The sequence below is a fragment of the Echinops telfairi genome, unplaced genomic scaffold, assembly GCF_000313985.2.
Source record: "Echinops telfairi isolate 266 unplaced genomic scaffold, ASM31398v2 ScPeMD7_34;HRSCAF=130, whole genome shotgun sequence".
Classification (NCBI taxonomy): Eukaryota; Metazoa; Chordata; class Mammalia; order Afrosoricida; family Tenrecidae; genus Echinops; species Echinops telfairi.
This window is the reverse complement of record NW_022103931.1, coordinates 1,791,624-1,806,989: the sequence shown is the minus strand read 5'-3', so window position 1 is coordinate 1,806,989 and position 15,366 is coordinate 1,791,624. Positions and strand designations below refer to the sequence as shown.

The 15,366-nt window shown below is 47.5% G+C and overlaps 1 protein-coding gene across 1 annotated transcript in view; it reads left to right on the top strand.

Annotated features, from left to right (window-relative positions):
* SLC16A2 (solute carrier family 16 member 2) overlaps positions 1-15,038 on the top strand; it is a 191,391-nt gene extending 176,353 nt beyond the window's left edge. The window contains exons 2-6 of the mRNA XM_013008086.2: positions 424-568; positions 3,914-4,364; positions 5,327-5,470; positions 10,376-10,604; positions 12,422-15,038. Coding sequence (XP_012863540.2) covers positions 424-568; positions 3,914-4,364; positions 5,327-5,470; positions 10,376-10,604; positions 12,422-12,642 — 1,190 coding nt within the window. The 3' untranslated portion in view covers positions 12,643-15,038. The remainder of the gene's footprint in view (positions 1-423; positions 569-3,913; positions 4,365-5,326; positions 5,471-10,375; positions 10,605-12,421) is intronic.
* The last annotated feature ends 328 nt before the right edge of the window (positions 15,039-15,366 follow it).

The following is a 15,366-nucleotide window of genomic DNA, read 5'->3' as shown; positions in this document are numbered from 1 at the left end:
TTTTTTTTTTAATCAATGTTATGTTTTATGTTCCCGACCAGGGATCGATGAATCTCACTTTGCACCACAGTCACATGGTCAACCCGATTTTTAAAGCTGCTGAGAAATGTAGAGTAGCGGTGTGCCATGTTTTTGGTGGCTAGCTAGTTTGCTTATGTTTTGCTCTGTTTAGCTATAAAAAACATGCTGCTGCCATACAGTGTATGGTCTCTAAAGGTCTTTGCTGAAGCTCTGAGCAGGTCTAGGTGTGTTTTTGAACTAGATTCCTGGTCCTCAGTTGACCCTATTTCAGGCGGTTTGAAAATCACCTACCCAATTAGATGACTGGCAGTTCAGCGCAATGAAAGGCAAAAGAAAAACGGAGGCACCAGCCATTCCACCAGGCACCACATTAAAGCGTTATGACGTTTCTTGTCTCCGCAGCATGGGTAGGAGCCCTGGCAATGGGCATGATCTTCTTCTGTTCTCCCATTGTGAGTATATTCACTGACCGTTTGGGCTGCCGAATCACAGCGACCACAGGAGCTGCTGTTGCTTTCATTGGTCTTCATACCAGCTCCTTCACCAGGTAAGGTGGGGGCTGCTAGCCATGCCCCCAGGGCTGAGGGTTGGCTTCTTTCTGCACTTCAGCCGGAGACACCCTGCTCGTTGCAGATCCCCAATGGCATCCTTCAAGTAGGGTCCTGAAAGTCCTTCTTCCAAGGATCATTGTCCAATAAGATTTGTCTAGCTGGGATCTTTACTATGCATCACTAAGGAATCACTCCCAGGAAAACCCAAGGGCTTCCAAGTGTTCAAAGGAACTCCAGCCTGAGAGTTCATATAGCTGGGCCCGAGGCCCGTTTGGCCCACTGAATGGCTATGGGAACATCGATGAGTCCATTTCCCTCCCGGGGACTCATTTTCTACATCTATGACATAGAAAGGGATTAGATCCGATGATGTGTTCCGGTCTCTTCCAGCCTTGCTGTTCTCTTCTTCTCCAATGGGCCATTCACCTCCTGGCATACCCCGCCTTCCTTCCTAGAAACGACCTTATTACCTAGTGGAGCCTGTTTGAACACTTAGCTTTTCAAGATTTCTGAGGGAATCTTATGATGGACAAGAGGTATGCTAAACCAGTGTCTCAGCCTCCCTAATGCTGCGACCCTTTAATACAGTTCCTCATGTGGTGGTGACCCCCCAACCATAACATTTTTGTTGCTACTTCATAACTGTAAGTTTGCTACTGTTATGAATCGGGCGAACCCTGCAGAAGGGTCATGCGATCCCTGAAGGGGTCGCGACCCACAGGTTGAGAACCGCTGTGCTAAACCCAAGCATGAAGAGCCCTGGTAGTGTAGTGGACTATGTGTTGCAGTGCTAACTGCAAGGGCCACAGTTTGAAACCACCAGTTGCTCCATGGGAGAAAGACAAGGCTTTCTACTCCCAGAAAGTGACAGTTTTAGAAACCCACAGGAGCAGTTTTACCCTGTCCTATAGGGTAACTATGAGTTGGAATTGACTCGATGGCAGTGAGTTTTTTTTAGGGGGGGGGGCAAGCCTAAGGATGTTTCGCATTTCTGGTCCTTTCCCTGGCATCTTTGCCTGCCAATGCATGCACAATTTGGGACAAAGATTCATGTTTTGCTCACGAAAAAGGATTTTAATAGTGTCCCCTCATGAAATGCAAACCCTCGTCCCACTGGAACAACTTGGTAGAATCAAGTGAAGCGCAAGTCACAAGTTTCTTTTCCCTGATTTCTTTTCTACCATCTCTGCCAAAGAATGTCTGTAGGGGAGGGGATCATTGAAGGCTTCACATGATAGCCTGAGAAACACGGGTTTCCTAAAAAAAAAAAAATCTATTAAACACTCAAAATCTTAAAAAAAAGAGAGAGAGAGAAAGAGAGATCAAACGTACTGCTTGATAGGGATTAGTAGAACCCACAAGGCTATGTCATCTGTCACCCTTCATGTCTGGAACGGAACTTACTCCTGTGACTCGACTTTCAGCCAAACAGTAAACAAGCCAATAAGGTGAACAAGAGTCATCGGGGAGGTACCCAGTTCTTAGAACAATATCAAGAAGGCAGTAGTTCCCCAGGGATGAATCTCAGAAGACAGAGAAGGGTCAGAAAGAAGGATGAGTGGAAAGACTAAGCACAGGGAGGAAGGGCACCGAGGACTGTTACGTTATGGGGAATGCATTCAGTGTCACAAGACAAAATAAATATTCATTGCTGAATGGAAGACCAGTCTGCTCTGTAAACTTTCACCCGAATCGCAATGAAAAGCGTTCCTTAAATCGGACTCTCTGCCAAAAACACTTTGTGAATTTTAGTACCTCCTACTTCTGATCTGCTGGGCCAATGTAAGACAACACAAGCCTGAAAACGTTGGCAATGGCCACAGTGACGTATCGGGAATGAAGGCAGAGCTAGCATGTCTGAGGCTTTCTTTTGGAGGTTCGCTCCCCAGAGCAGAGTCTTCATCGTGGAGGATGTTAATTGTGTTCTGCTACAAGTGGATCCTCTGAGGGTGAGCCAGCTTTACGAGTCGAGAATTTCCAGCTACCCTGTCTACCCTCCAGTAGAGCTTAAAATTGCCTTGTAATCATTTTTTAACACTGTCCCATCCAATTGGTAGAGAGAAGGGAAAAACCATGTCTTCCCTGGGAGCTGCTCAGGGAAGCGGCTTAAGGCCATTACAGAACATTTCTCATGGCTGGCTTGATTTCCCCCCTATCAGCCTTGCGGGAAGGAGCTAGGCCTGAGAAGAGGCTCCAGTCCCAGGCCTACACGGCAGACGCCTGTTTAGTATGGCTGAGCAGAGCAAAGCGTTCATCTAAGCAAATGAGTTACATATGGGCTGCATTTCCCTTCCAAATCCACATGGGTTCAGTTCCGGGAGAAGGAACTCAGACGTGGTGCTTACTGCTGTCGCTCTTTAGGTCCCTGGAGCATGAGTTCTGTGCTCCAGCCCCAACTCTTCCCACTCCCTTGGTTTTCATCCAAGGACTGGATCTACCCATTGAGAAGAACTCTCTGACCATTAACTGTAGTAAATAATTCGTGGTAAACAATGAAGTGGGTGGGTAAAGTCTAGTGCACACTAGGTGGAGGGATCAAAAAGAAAACAGAATTCTTCGGTAGCTTATACCCATCTTGTCTGGGGTAGAAGGCTGACCTGGTGATGATTTTTTTTTCCTTCTGAATCTGCCTTCTGTGAACAGAGGCCGTGGCCCCAGCAAGGTCCACAACTTTTTTGGGACTCCATTTCCCGTCAACCAGCCAGCCTGCCCCCCGGGCCAGCCTCAGGCTACTCCGGGGTGCTAATCCATACCATGTTCAGCAGCAAAGGCCGGAATCGAGACGTTTAAAGGGATTCTCAAGAGACCACCAGTCATTTCTCTAAAACATTAATAGCCTTGAACATGAAGAGAAAAACATGAACTCCCCCAGGATCTTGAACATTTGCACACTTCTGTTGTTACTTTTGATGAAAGCTGTGGCTACCAACCTATCCATGGTGATAATGGCTATGGCTTTTCTCCATCTAGGTGCCTTGAGGCGAAAGTGTTCTCTGTAAGGTACAGACTTGCTCCTCATCCAGTCTTTGCATAGGCTGCTTCGGACTTGCTTTGGAACAGTATTCTTGGATGGGGGATCGTGGAATGCATACCAGAGTCCTGAAGACCTAGATTCAAGCCCAAGCTTTGTTGATCTTTAGTTATGTGCCTTGGGCCAATACTTTACCCTTCTGAGCCTGATCTGAATAATGGGAATCAGGAGGCCCTGTTCCTTGTCTTCTCTGAGTGTCAGTGGCAAGTGGGCCTGTGGGTTAAGGGTGGAAGAGGGGAGATCTGAAGGGAGAAGGGAAGGTGGTTGCTGGTCAGGCTGTTGAGAACAGCTCTTGGTGTCTCCTCTACAGCTCCTTAAGCCTGCGATACTTCACCTATGGGATTCTCTTTGGTTGTGGCTGCTCCTTCGCCTTTCAGCCATCTCTCGTCATCCTGGGCCACTATTTCCAACGCCGCCTGGGCCTCGCCAATGGTGTGGTGTCTGCTGGGAGTAGCATCTTCTCCATGTCTTTCCCCTTCCTCATCAATGTCCTGGGGGACAAGATCAAGCTGGCCCAAACCTTCCAGGTGCTGAGTACCTTTATGTTTGTCCTCATGCTGCTTTCACTCACCTACCGGCCCCTCCTGCCCAGCTCTCAGGACACCCCAAGCAAGAGGGGTGCCCACAGCCTGCACCAGCGCATTCTGGCTCAGCTCAGGAAGTACTTCAACATGCGAGTGTTCCGACAACGTACCTACCGCATCTGGGCCTTCGGGATTGCTGCCGCTGCTCTGGGCTACTTCATTCCTTATGTACACCTGGTGAGGAATATGAGGGTGGCGCTATCCCACGTGGCCTTAGGGAGCTGTCCTCAACTTGCCTGGAGTCCAGAGGGAGGGGTGGAGCATATTGAAAGAGTAGAGCTGAAACTTTTGAAAAAGAACAAAACAGTGATTGGCGACCGAGGGAAGGGAAGGGCACAGACTAGGAGAGACCTTAAAGGGAAATGGAGGCAGTTCCCCAAGGGAAGGCCAACTGGCAGTGGTTTCCCACATGATGACTCTGGATAGCTTATTCAGGTGGAGATAAGCATTAACTGGATGCAAGGGACTGACCAAAATAACCCAAAGGTTTTCTAAGGTTCTTGCATCCAGATGATTTTGTTTAGGAAACAATATATATCAGATCTCTCTCTGTCTCTCTCTCTCTCTTTCTCTCTGAGCTTTATAACCTGTAGTAGTTGACTAAAGGTTCTACAGTAACCCGCAGTAGAGTAACCCATTCAGTGTCGTTTAACCTAGCACATACAAAATTTATGTGGCCACAGAACCTTTGATTGTAACCAGTTGCTGCCCTCCACCAACCTTGTGTTTCTTAGAACATGCTTCTGGAAGAGTTGCCTTGAAGCTGATGGATCTCTCTGCTGACCTGCTGTTGCTCCAGACTATTAATTTTCGGAAGGAGATTATGTAGATTGTAGAGAAACTTCTGGATTTCTCAAATTATAGGACTGTGCTCTGTCCTGCAAAGACTGGAAGGGACTTATATCTACCCACCCCTTTCAGTTCTTGCTCAGAAGCCTCCCAAGTAACCAAGGGAGGGGAGACCTGTGTAGATCTTTAGGCTGTTGCAAGTAGTTAGAAAGATTGTCTTGGATACAGAGAGAAGGCTCTTGCCCCAATCTAGGGAAGGAAGCATTGGAGGGTGCTGAATATGTAATCGGTCAACCAGTTAGCTTATCTTCCTCCTCCTGTCCTTGGGGACTTCGTGCTGTGCTTTTCAGATGAAGTATGTGGAAGAGGAGTTCTCAGAAATCAAGGAGACCTGGGTGCTCTTGGTGTGTATTGGGGCTACCTCAGGCCTTGGGCGTCTTGTGTCAGGCCGTATCAGCGACTCCATTCCTGGACTTAAGAAGATCTACTTGCAGGTGAGTGTGGCCATCCTGTCCGTTGTTGGGAGGGATAGTTTGTTACAGATGCCAGGCTATCTTCAGCCTTTGGAAATATGTAGCATGGTAGGGTGTGCAATTGTGCCCTGGATCCCAGCTCTGACCCCAGTGTGTTGTGTGTCATTCGAAAGTCATTCAAATGCTCTGAGCCTCAGTTTTCCCTCTTTTCAAAGGAGGAGTAGCTTCCTTGTTCTGCCCTCCCTCAGCAAGATGGCATGAAGACCCAATGGGAACAGAGCGTATGGGACCACTGGAAAATAAAACTTGCTCCCATTTAGTAGATTCTGGCTCACAGAAAGCCCATGTGTGTCAGTGTAGCGCTTTCTTCCATACCATTTTCCTGGTTTGACCTTTGGGCAGCAAGTTTGACCTTTGGGCAGTCACACACATTTCCATTAGTAGCCCAGCACTCAACCTTTTGTGTCACCAGGAACTCCTGTTTGAACACGTGATGGAGACGTTTCTATTTACTCCCATCTGTAAGGGGAAATTGAGGGTGGGGGCTAGATGCTGCTCTAGAGACCCCATCTTATTGGCTATCTTCGAGCTGCTTAGGCATCTGCAGCGCCCTGTGGCACAGAGTCTGGCTCTTCTAGCTCGGGTCCCAGATCCATCACCATTCTTCCAGAGCGCCTTGGCACATGGCATGGGTTCCCAGTGGACACACACACACACACACACACACACACACACAATTGCCAGATAAGACTAGACCTCACTGATCCTCTTTAGGCCTGTTTCCTCATGTTACAGCGAGAATTATTCTTATCTTTACTATCTCACCTCCCAGATGAACATTAAAAGAAATGTCAGTGTGAGCAGACTTTGGGAAGTAAAATATGCTATAGCCACACAAAACTTCCATCCTTCTGACAGTGATACAGGCAGCCTCATATTGCGAGAAGCAGCCACCTGCATGCATGAAACCAGGCTCTAGGCTGGTTTTAATACAAACAACTACTCAGGTGGCCTGTCTTTGTTTAGGCAGCAGCAATATTACCTTGCTGACCTGGCTCATGCTTTTGGCTCCTGCAAGGAGTATACCAGGAAGTGGCCGACTATGGAACTGTACGAAGGGGTAAAAGCACGATCATTCAGGAAGTTGTTTTGAGTCTGGACTCGTTTGCCTGCTAGAGAAGTCTTAAAAACCCTCCTAAGGGCCCCCAGCTCTGCTAACAGACGAGATTTGTCTTCTCTTAGCAGGCCCCAGTGCTTTCACAAATAGCCTTCAGATAAATAGGTCAGGGATGGGATTGTGATTTTCGCTTTCGTTTGAAAACTTTCTCTGTGGACAAAGACTGGGCTTTCTGCTACTATAAACAGTCGCAATCTCGGAGACTCACAGGGGCCGTGCCTTATATAGGTTTGCTCTGAATCAGTATTAACTTGATGGCAGTGAGTTTGAGGTTTGCAGGAGCTGCACAAGCTAGGAGAGCACTTTGATCCAGCAAGCCCCGCCTCTCACTGCACTGATGGGGATGCTGAGAGAGCGGCTCACGCGGCCAGGACTGACAGAGTTGAACTCCCGTGCAGCAGTCTTCTCATATTCTACTTTGCCCTAAGTGATAACCGAGACCAGTCTCAGAACTCATAAGTGACCGGACTAGGATCAAACTAAGAACTGTGGTGAAGATAAACCAATTATGAACATATGGATTTCTATGTAGATTTTAGCAAGTGCCTTGTCTGGGTGCCGTTGTTCCCAATTGTGGCTTTGCCAGCCTTTTCCACGTGTCACCGCTGTAGGTTGTCCCTGTCAGTAACTTTAGGATGCCAAAGCATTCTGGAAATCAAGATGGGCTGGTCTTTGGCCACGACGTCATCCTGAGGAGAGGCAGAAGTCTCTCTCTGCCTAGCCATGTAGTTAGATCATTGGATTCTCACAACAACCCCGAACAAAATTCTGAGCAGCCTTTGCTTTCCATTGTGTAGAGGGTATTCATGGGGCGGTGGAAGCATTAGCTAGGCTTGGACCTAGTGCTTCTTCTTCCCCACCTACCTCTCACTCCCCCTTTCCCCAGCTTAATAGTTAACATAAGTTAAAATAGTTGTAGAACATTCTAATTTAAACATATATTCCTCAACTCGTAGACTAAGTCCCTCGATTTAAAAGTTGGAGAACTAAGACCTAGACCAGGAAAGTGAGTGCTTCAGACGAAGAGCACAGGATAAAAGATGAACTTCGTTCTCTTCAATTCCTTAAGATTCCATCACAGGAATTTGGAGGTAGCCTTTTACAATGGAAGGACCTCTGGTGTCACAATGGGTTAAGCGATAGGCAGTTGGAAGTTTGAACCCATGAGCAAAAGGCAAGACTGTCTGCTCCCTTCATTCTTACACTCTTGGAAACGATATACTCTGTCGTCTAGGGCCACTATGAGCTGTGATTGACCGGAAGGCAGAGGGTTGGGTTTGGTTTCACAACAGACACACACAAAAATGGCATGCCTCCCTTTCTCCCCAGGTCAGTGTAGGCATACACACTTGTGGGAGAAAAAGAGTAGATACAGGCCCGATATTTTTGTTTTCTTTTCTTTTTTAAAACAGTTTTATTAGCACTTCATCCACATGACAAACAATAATTCAATCATATCAAGTAGACTTGTACAATTATCACTACATTCAATTCTAGAACATTTTCTATTTCATTATACTCATTGTTATTCATGGAATTATTTTTTCTAACTGTGGCAAAAATATACGCAACAAAATATTCCCTAATTCCACAACTTCTCCATGTACAATTCAGTGCCATTAATTGTACCCTTCGTGTCGTACACCCATGATTGCTATCCTTTTGCAATTTATTCTGCCACCATTAACATAAACGCTATGCCCCCCTAAGCAGCAATTCTTTCCCCTTTCCCCATGGTAACCATAGGTCAAGTTGTTGTTGTTGTTTTATGTGGTTTCTTTTATTCACATATCACATACTTCCGTGGTTAAATCGCTTTTAAAATGAGTTGTGTACACATCATCACAATCAATTCTAGTGCTTCCTTTCCCGCCTGTATTCATTGTTTGCTTCCCCAATCCCCTCACCCTTCTCACTTCCCACCCCCTGTCCACCTCCTCGATAGACCATTGCGTCACTTATTGTCTCTCTGCACCCACTCCTTCTGTGCTTCACAAGCTGGCAAACCCACCCGAAACAATCAAAACGAAAAACAAAATTGGCAAGAAAATAATAAGATAAAGATAAAAATGCAAATAAAGAGTAAGAAAGAAAAGACCACCATCAATATTTAAAAAGCCAGACAAGAAATGTCTGTTGTGGAACAAGCAAGAAATACTGGCATCTCCAGATTTGGGTGAGCCACTCTCACCAAGCCCCGACCCACTGGGCCCTGTGGCTCCTGCCCTTGGTGAGGACATGCACATGCACCTGGCTTTCAGGACGGCCTCTTTGCGGTGGGTGGGTGGGTGGGGGGAGCTAGTTCCTGAGGCCTGATTGTAGTTCCAAGAGAAATTTTTAATTTCAGAACCCTGGCAAGGCCTCTTGGAGGCTATTACAAAAGAGCCAGATCCAACAGCTAGTAAATAGAATCCATTAAAATCCGTTTATGGTGATCCTTTGTGTTGTGTCATGGTATTAACTCTCAATTGCCAAAATTGGCTCGACTGATAGTTGGGGCTGCTTTTACCTCCTAGCTATTTGCCGTGAATCTTCTAGAGTAGAAGCTGGGAGTGTCTGGATTCTTAATCCTAGCTTCTGTCTAGCCACCCCATAACAGCATGGATAAAATGCAAAGGTTCCCCAACTAAGAGATTTCCTTAGGTGGCATTGCCAAGACATTGTTTCTCTCCAAATATGATCTGATCATCCTAAATCCCCTGCCAGCACCACAGAAAATCTTTGGAGCACCAAACAGCCTTGATCTTCCCATTTGTTCCGTATGTTCCTGGGTAAGTCAATTTATCTCTGCAAAATATTGGACACTCCCTGGACCTTGATAAGTAGGTTAGATCTTGGCTCTGACCATAGGGACCCTTGACTCGTGGCTGCTGTGAGCAGAAGAGGGAGTGGTGCTCCTTTCTCTGCCTGCAATGAGGTCTTCCGTCGAGCTCACCAATACGGGGTCCAAATGAAAGACAGCTGTGTGTCCAGTATGTCCTTTTATTTAGAGGATAAAACCATCCTCTGCAAAGACAATTTTGGAAGCAGTTCGCTGATCCCAAATAAATTTTTCGTTCTGCCACAGAAATCGTAGTGGCTTTTCAGTGCTCTGGGCCCCCGAGACACCCTCCCAGTGGCTTGATTCTCCCGAAAGTCCCATTTGCTGCCCTCTCAGGTGCTCAGCCAAGCTCAGAGGCTCCCAGAGCCACAAGAAGGCAGCCACTAGAGAAAACTTCCCAATGGCCTCCTTCATGCCACGGTGTTTTCTGAAATCGTAGCCTCAGAGCAATGCGCACTGGCTTCTTTCCCATTTTATGAAGCTGTGCCTTCTACTCAAGCTCTTTAGCATGCTCCCTCCATCATTGCTCCCTCTCGCCCATCCTCCACCAATGCCTTTCTTGAATCTAAGAACACCACCATCGCTTAGTCCCAGACCCTGAGAGAAAACAGGATCAGAAAACAGACACATCTTTTACCTCAAGGTCCAGTGCAAAGACCAACGCCTTAAGACCAGAACCCATGGCTCCCCCCACCTTTTTTATCACAACAATATCACAGTTAGATAGCAACTCTATTTAAGACTTTGAATGTATCAGTGCAAAATTTAGAAGATACCCGAGTCACTATTTAGTTCAACTGCTCTCCTTGGTGACACCATCCTACATCATTTTATAGATGGTAGAAAAGAGGCCCTGAGCAAGGAGATGTGTTTTGCTATGTGATCTTGGCTGACCACCACTGCATGACCTAGGTCTTTGCTCTTCCAGGTCATCTCCTTCCTGCTCCTGGGCCTGATGTCCATGATGATTCCTCTGTGCACGGGCTTCGGAGGCCTCGTCGTTGTGTGCCTGTTCCTGGGCTTATGTGATGGCTTCTTCATTACCATCATGGCCCCCATTGCCTTTGAGCTGGTGGGTCCCATGCAGGCCTCACAGGCCATTGGCTACCTTCTGGGCATGATGGCCCTGCCAATGATTGCTGGGCCCCCCATTGCAGGTAAGGCTGATATTCCAGGGAGCATGTAAGCAGGGTCGTCATGTTCCTTGGGATCGAGTCCTCCTGTGCACGTCTGCTGTTGTGTCCTATCCTCTTATTCTCTGTTTACACATCCTTGTCAGAATGCATGAAACTCCCCAATCGAACGAAGCACGTGCATAGATCCAGTTTAGGGGATGAGTTTTCCGCAGTTGTGTATCTCTTTCACTGGAGTTTTACTGTAGACAACATGGTTGCTACAAGCCAAAGAAATGGGCTTTCTCTTCTTGGCCATTCTATTGGTCTTCTGTCTCCCCAGGCAAGTGATTGTTTGCCATACAGCTGGGTAAGAAGAGAAGAGAAAGTAGATCCAGGTTTTAGTCAGCTTTAGAGACACTCCCCTCTTCTAGGGGCTTCTGAACTGAATTTGTGGATGAGCTTTGAATAAGGTCAGGCCCGAGGACTAGGTCGAGGATTCTCACCTCCAGTAAGTGGCGAAGCAAAGTGGTGGCTTAGCATCTTTCAGAACGCCCACTTCTGCCTTCGCTTTCCCAGAAAGGTATTGTTGGCACCCAGGGGAACACAGGGAAGAAGGAAAAATTAGTGAAAATGAACTCTGTTTCTTTTCGATAGGATTTATTGCAAAAACCGATTCCTAGGCTAGTCGCTCCTAGGCTAGTCAATGGGGCGAACTCAACGCAGACTCTGCAAAGTCTTGTGAAAGCACTAGTTATGCTACATGACAATGGCAAGAGCTTTCCCTCGGGACAATTGGACATCAGCCAGCCTTCCCATTGAGGGAGGAGAGCTACCTAGTCGTGGAACCCGACAGTGCCCCAGAATCCCCATGCCGCTCCATTTTGTGTATTTCTCAGGCAGCCAAAGGCTCTTCTTACATTTCCTGACCAGTCTCTCTGGGCTCATGTCTGAAATGCGCCACATTACCTCCTGGAAGTGATCAGAGGAGGCCTGTGGGTCATGAAAATCACATTTATGGTGCTGGTAGCTTGGACAGTTTTGGAACTATAGGAATGGGTATAACCCTCCTGAAAGGAAACGAGAGTTTAACCGAATCGTTCCACCAAAAGACTCCGGCCCAAGTGGAGAAAAGCATGCCACGGTGAACCCAGACAAGGCTTAGCGTCCTCTTAACTACCTAGTGCTGGAATAACAGCAATACCACAACTGGGTGCTTGAAAGAATAGAAGCTGACTCTCTCACAGTTCTGAAGGCCAGGAGTTCAAATCGGGATTTTTGCTGCATTGATCCCTTCTCTGGGTCTCTTTCCTAGTTTCCAGTGATGGCCATCAATACGTGGCATTCTTTGGTATTCCTTGGTGCGTGTCCTCCCCCTGTGTGCGTGTATGTCTCAGAATCTCGTCCACTCTTTCTATACCGCAGACATGCATAACTGTAGGATGCGCTCTCCCCTTGTGTGATCCAGTAACATGACAACATGAAACTATGATTTCCAAACAAGGTCATAGTTCTGGGTAGGGATTTAACATATTTGGGGGAGACAAAATTTAATCCATGATAGCCATCTTCTGTGGAGTACTTTTAGACTATGTTCTCTCCTAACCCTAGAGGGATAGGAAGTTTGCTGGAGCTGTGGGAAAGTCACAAATGAAGAAAATTGAAGAGAAGCTTCATCAACTTCATTCATAATGAGTATTAGCCCCAAGAGCCTGAAGCCCTCGTACTTCTGAGAGATTTTATTTCTGCCTTCTAGAAATTCAGAAGGCTTCGGAACTGTACTGGCCCCTACAAAAGGCGGAGAGCACTTTGGGGTAGTAAGGCAACACTGAGCCTGACTTGCTTTTTCTTGACTGTTGCAGGCCTTCTTCACAGCTGTTTTGGGAACTACCACGTGGCCTTCTACTTTGCCGGCGTGCCCCCCATCATTGGGGCTATAATCCTGTTCTTTGTCCCACTGATGCATCAAAGGATGTTCAAGAAAGAGCAAAGAGATTCCAGCAAGGATAAGATGTTGGCACCTGACCCGGGCCCCAACGGGGAGCTGCTGCCAGGCTCCCCGACTCCTGAAGAACCCATCTGATGTCTCCTTTTTGTCATTGTGTGCCCTTCCCCAGTCCTTCCCCATTCACCCTGCTCTGCTCAGCATTTGCATTTTTGCCACCAGCACACTTGTTCCCAAACCTGTGCACATAGCGTTTCAGTCACCCAGCCATCCCCCTTGGAGCCAAGACTCTCGGTATTCTGATCTCATCAGCCCAAATTTCCCCAGGAATGCCTTTTAACGTGGCGGGACCCTTCTCCTCCCAGGACATGGGGAAGCTTGAGGCCATCCCCTGGGTTGTGGGACTTCTCCATATATTTTCGAGCCTCCTGGCGGAGAAAGGGGGCAGGACCTTCTGGCCCAAGCTTGTTAGTCACCTACTGAAAGCAATTCCTAAAGGTGCTACTATGTCCCTAAGAGCCTAGTGGGGGAGCCTCCAGCCTCTGCGTTCGGAGGTGTTTACTGCCATCTGTCCTTGTGAGCTGTAGGCTAGGGAAGCAAAATGAAACAAGAGCCTTGTTTGGCCTCCGAGGCTCTGAAGGCTGTGGCTCTGTAAGATCTGTGGGTGGCATTATTTTACAAGGGCACAGGCAGGCTCCCTGTTACACAGCTGGGTAATAGTCTACTTCCTTCTTTGCTGCCTTTTTCCTCTACCACCTCCTCCTCCTTCTCTTCCTATTTTTTTGTAACTGCCTTAGACACATGGGTATTTGGAGAAAGGAGGAGCCCAGGGCTTCAGCCAATTCACCTCACCCTGGCCCAGCCTACTCTGACACTAGCATCCATCCCCCACATCTCAGGCTGAGCCACATCTCACGTTTTGGCTCAAGCCGATCCAATCATAGACTGGAAAAGTGGACTATCCTCTTGGGAGGTGACCTTAAACAGCATAGAGTTCCGCTGACCACCAATTCTACAGACTTCTCAGGCCGATGCATTCACTTGGAGGCCCTCATGGTTCCCTAGCCCTGTCAAAATGTGAAGAATCTCCTTTCATCTCAGCAGGGAAAGGAGGACCGATGCAGGTAGATGGCATGGTGGTGGTGGTGGGTGGTGGTGGGGATTGAGGCAGTCCTTATCACCATAATGAAGGACCAACTATTTCATCTCTCATTACTCATGACACATCAATATTTCTACCTGGGCCAGGTCAAGGAAGGGGCTGCTTTAAGAAAAATCCCATTCCCAACGTTGATCCCCAAATGGCTCAGGCAGCATATAGCGTTGGACATTTTCTTTTGGGAAGGGAATCCATCCTAAACTTTACCCATCCTACCCCACCCATTGTGTCTGCAGTACCTGCATACTCTGGCCCATTCTGTTTAGGAGGTTCCCACATCCCCATTGGGGAGTAGACATGCCAGGAAGGTGAACTCTAGACCATCTTCATTCCTCTGAAGTAGTTCCCGACTGCTTTTCTGTGCTCAGGCTGTGGGCAACCATCTTGGTGAAGAGCATTCCTAGTGCCCTGGCCAAGGGCAGAGGGCACTGCCAGGCAATATCTAACTTGCACAGCTCAGCTCATTAGGGACGCAGCCTCTCTCTTCATTTAGACTCTTTGTATCTTTTCCCCCTTCTCTGATCCTTTGTCTGTTGTGTTCCTATCACCCCAACCTGTCATCATCTGTTTGTCAGACACCCCTGGCTGTCACTAGGAGCCAACAGTGACTTGCCACCCCCAGCCAGAGCCATCCTGGGGACAGGAGGAGAAGGTTGCTCCTGAGGGGTTTCAAATGGGACAATGGTCCACACACACACTTTTTTTTTCCGTTACAAACAGGCAGCTGGGGAGTATTTGGCCCCCGATGGTTTCATTCAAGGCCCAAGTCCTGAGCCCCCTATGTTGGTCCCAATCCAGCTCTTCTCAACTCCTCAAAGGAAGACATACTGGTTCTTGGCTCTTTGGATGAGAAGGGGCCTAGTTAGTATCTTGTCAGCTTGAACAATAGTGGAGCAAAATAAACTGGGCCCCCAAATTTCTGTAACTCCCAGGAAAGCCCTTTGGAAACACAGGAGTAACAAAGCCCCCCCCCCACTTCCATTTCTCCCTGCCTCACATCCACTGTGTCCCCAGAGAGTGGTTCTTCTGGGCCTCGGTTGTCGGTCATGGTTCTGGTAGCCCGTAAGAAGCAAGCTGCCTCCCATTCCTCTCCAGAAGAAGGAAGGACATTAACGGGGCCCAAATCTGCCCCTTCAGATAAGGTGGGGGTGTCAGTTTATTTCTTCCACACATGTGCATAGGCACACGTGGGCTTGTGTGCTTTAGGAGAATGCTAGTTGGCAAACGCAGCACAGTATTAATACTTAGGGTAGGAGGCAGTCTTTTATGCGCCGCAATTAAATCTAGGAGAATGAACAAAATTGGGGAGCTTGAGACCTGGGATATTTAAATCCTCAAGGGGTTTGGAACAAAATAAACTGATCTAAACATCTAATTTTTGTGTGTACATTACCTATAAGGGTGAAATAATCTTAACCTGCTTAGCACCAGGATTGAAATGTCACACTGTAAGTCAAACATCTGCCAGGGTCTATGTGCTCCGTGAGAACAGAAATTGGAATAAGAGCTCTATAGGGCCTTGGAGATGGGTAGACTGATCAGGATGAAATAAAGAACAGTTACCTCGCAAAATGAGAACATGGTTACTGGTTGAGTCGGAGTGGAGGCCCCCAAAAGACTACCACATTGCTGTTACGCACATGCCACGCTGAAAATTGGCAAAGACCTTAGCCATAGTCCAATCAAACTCTGTTGTTCTTTTC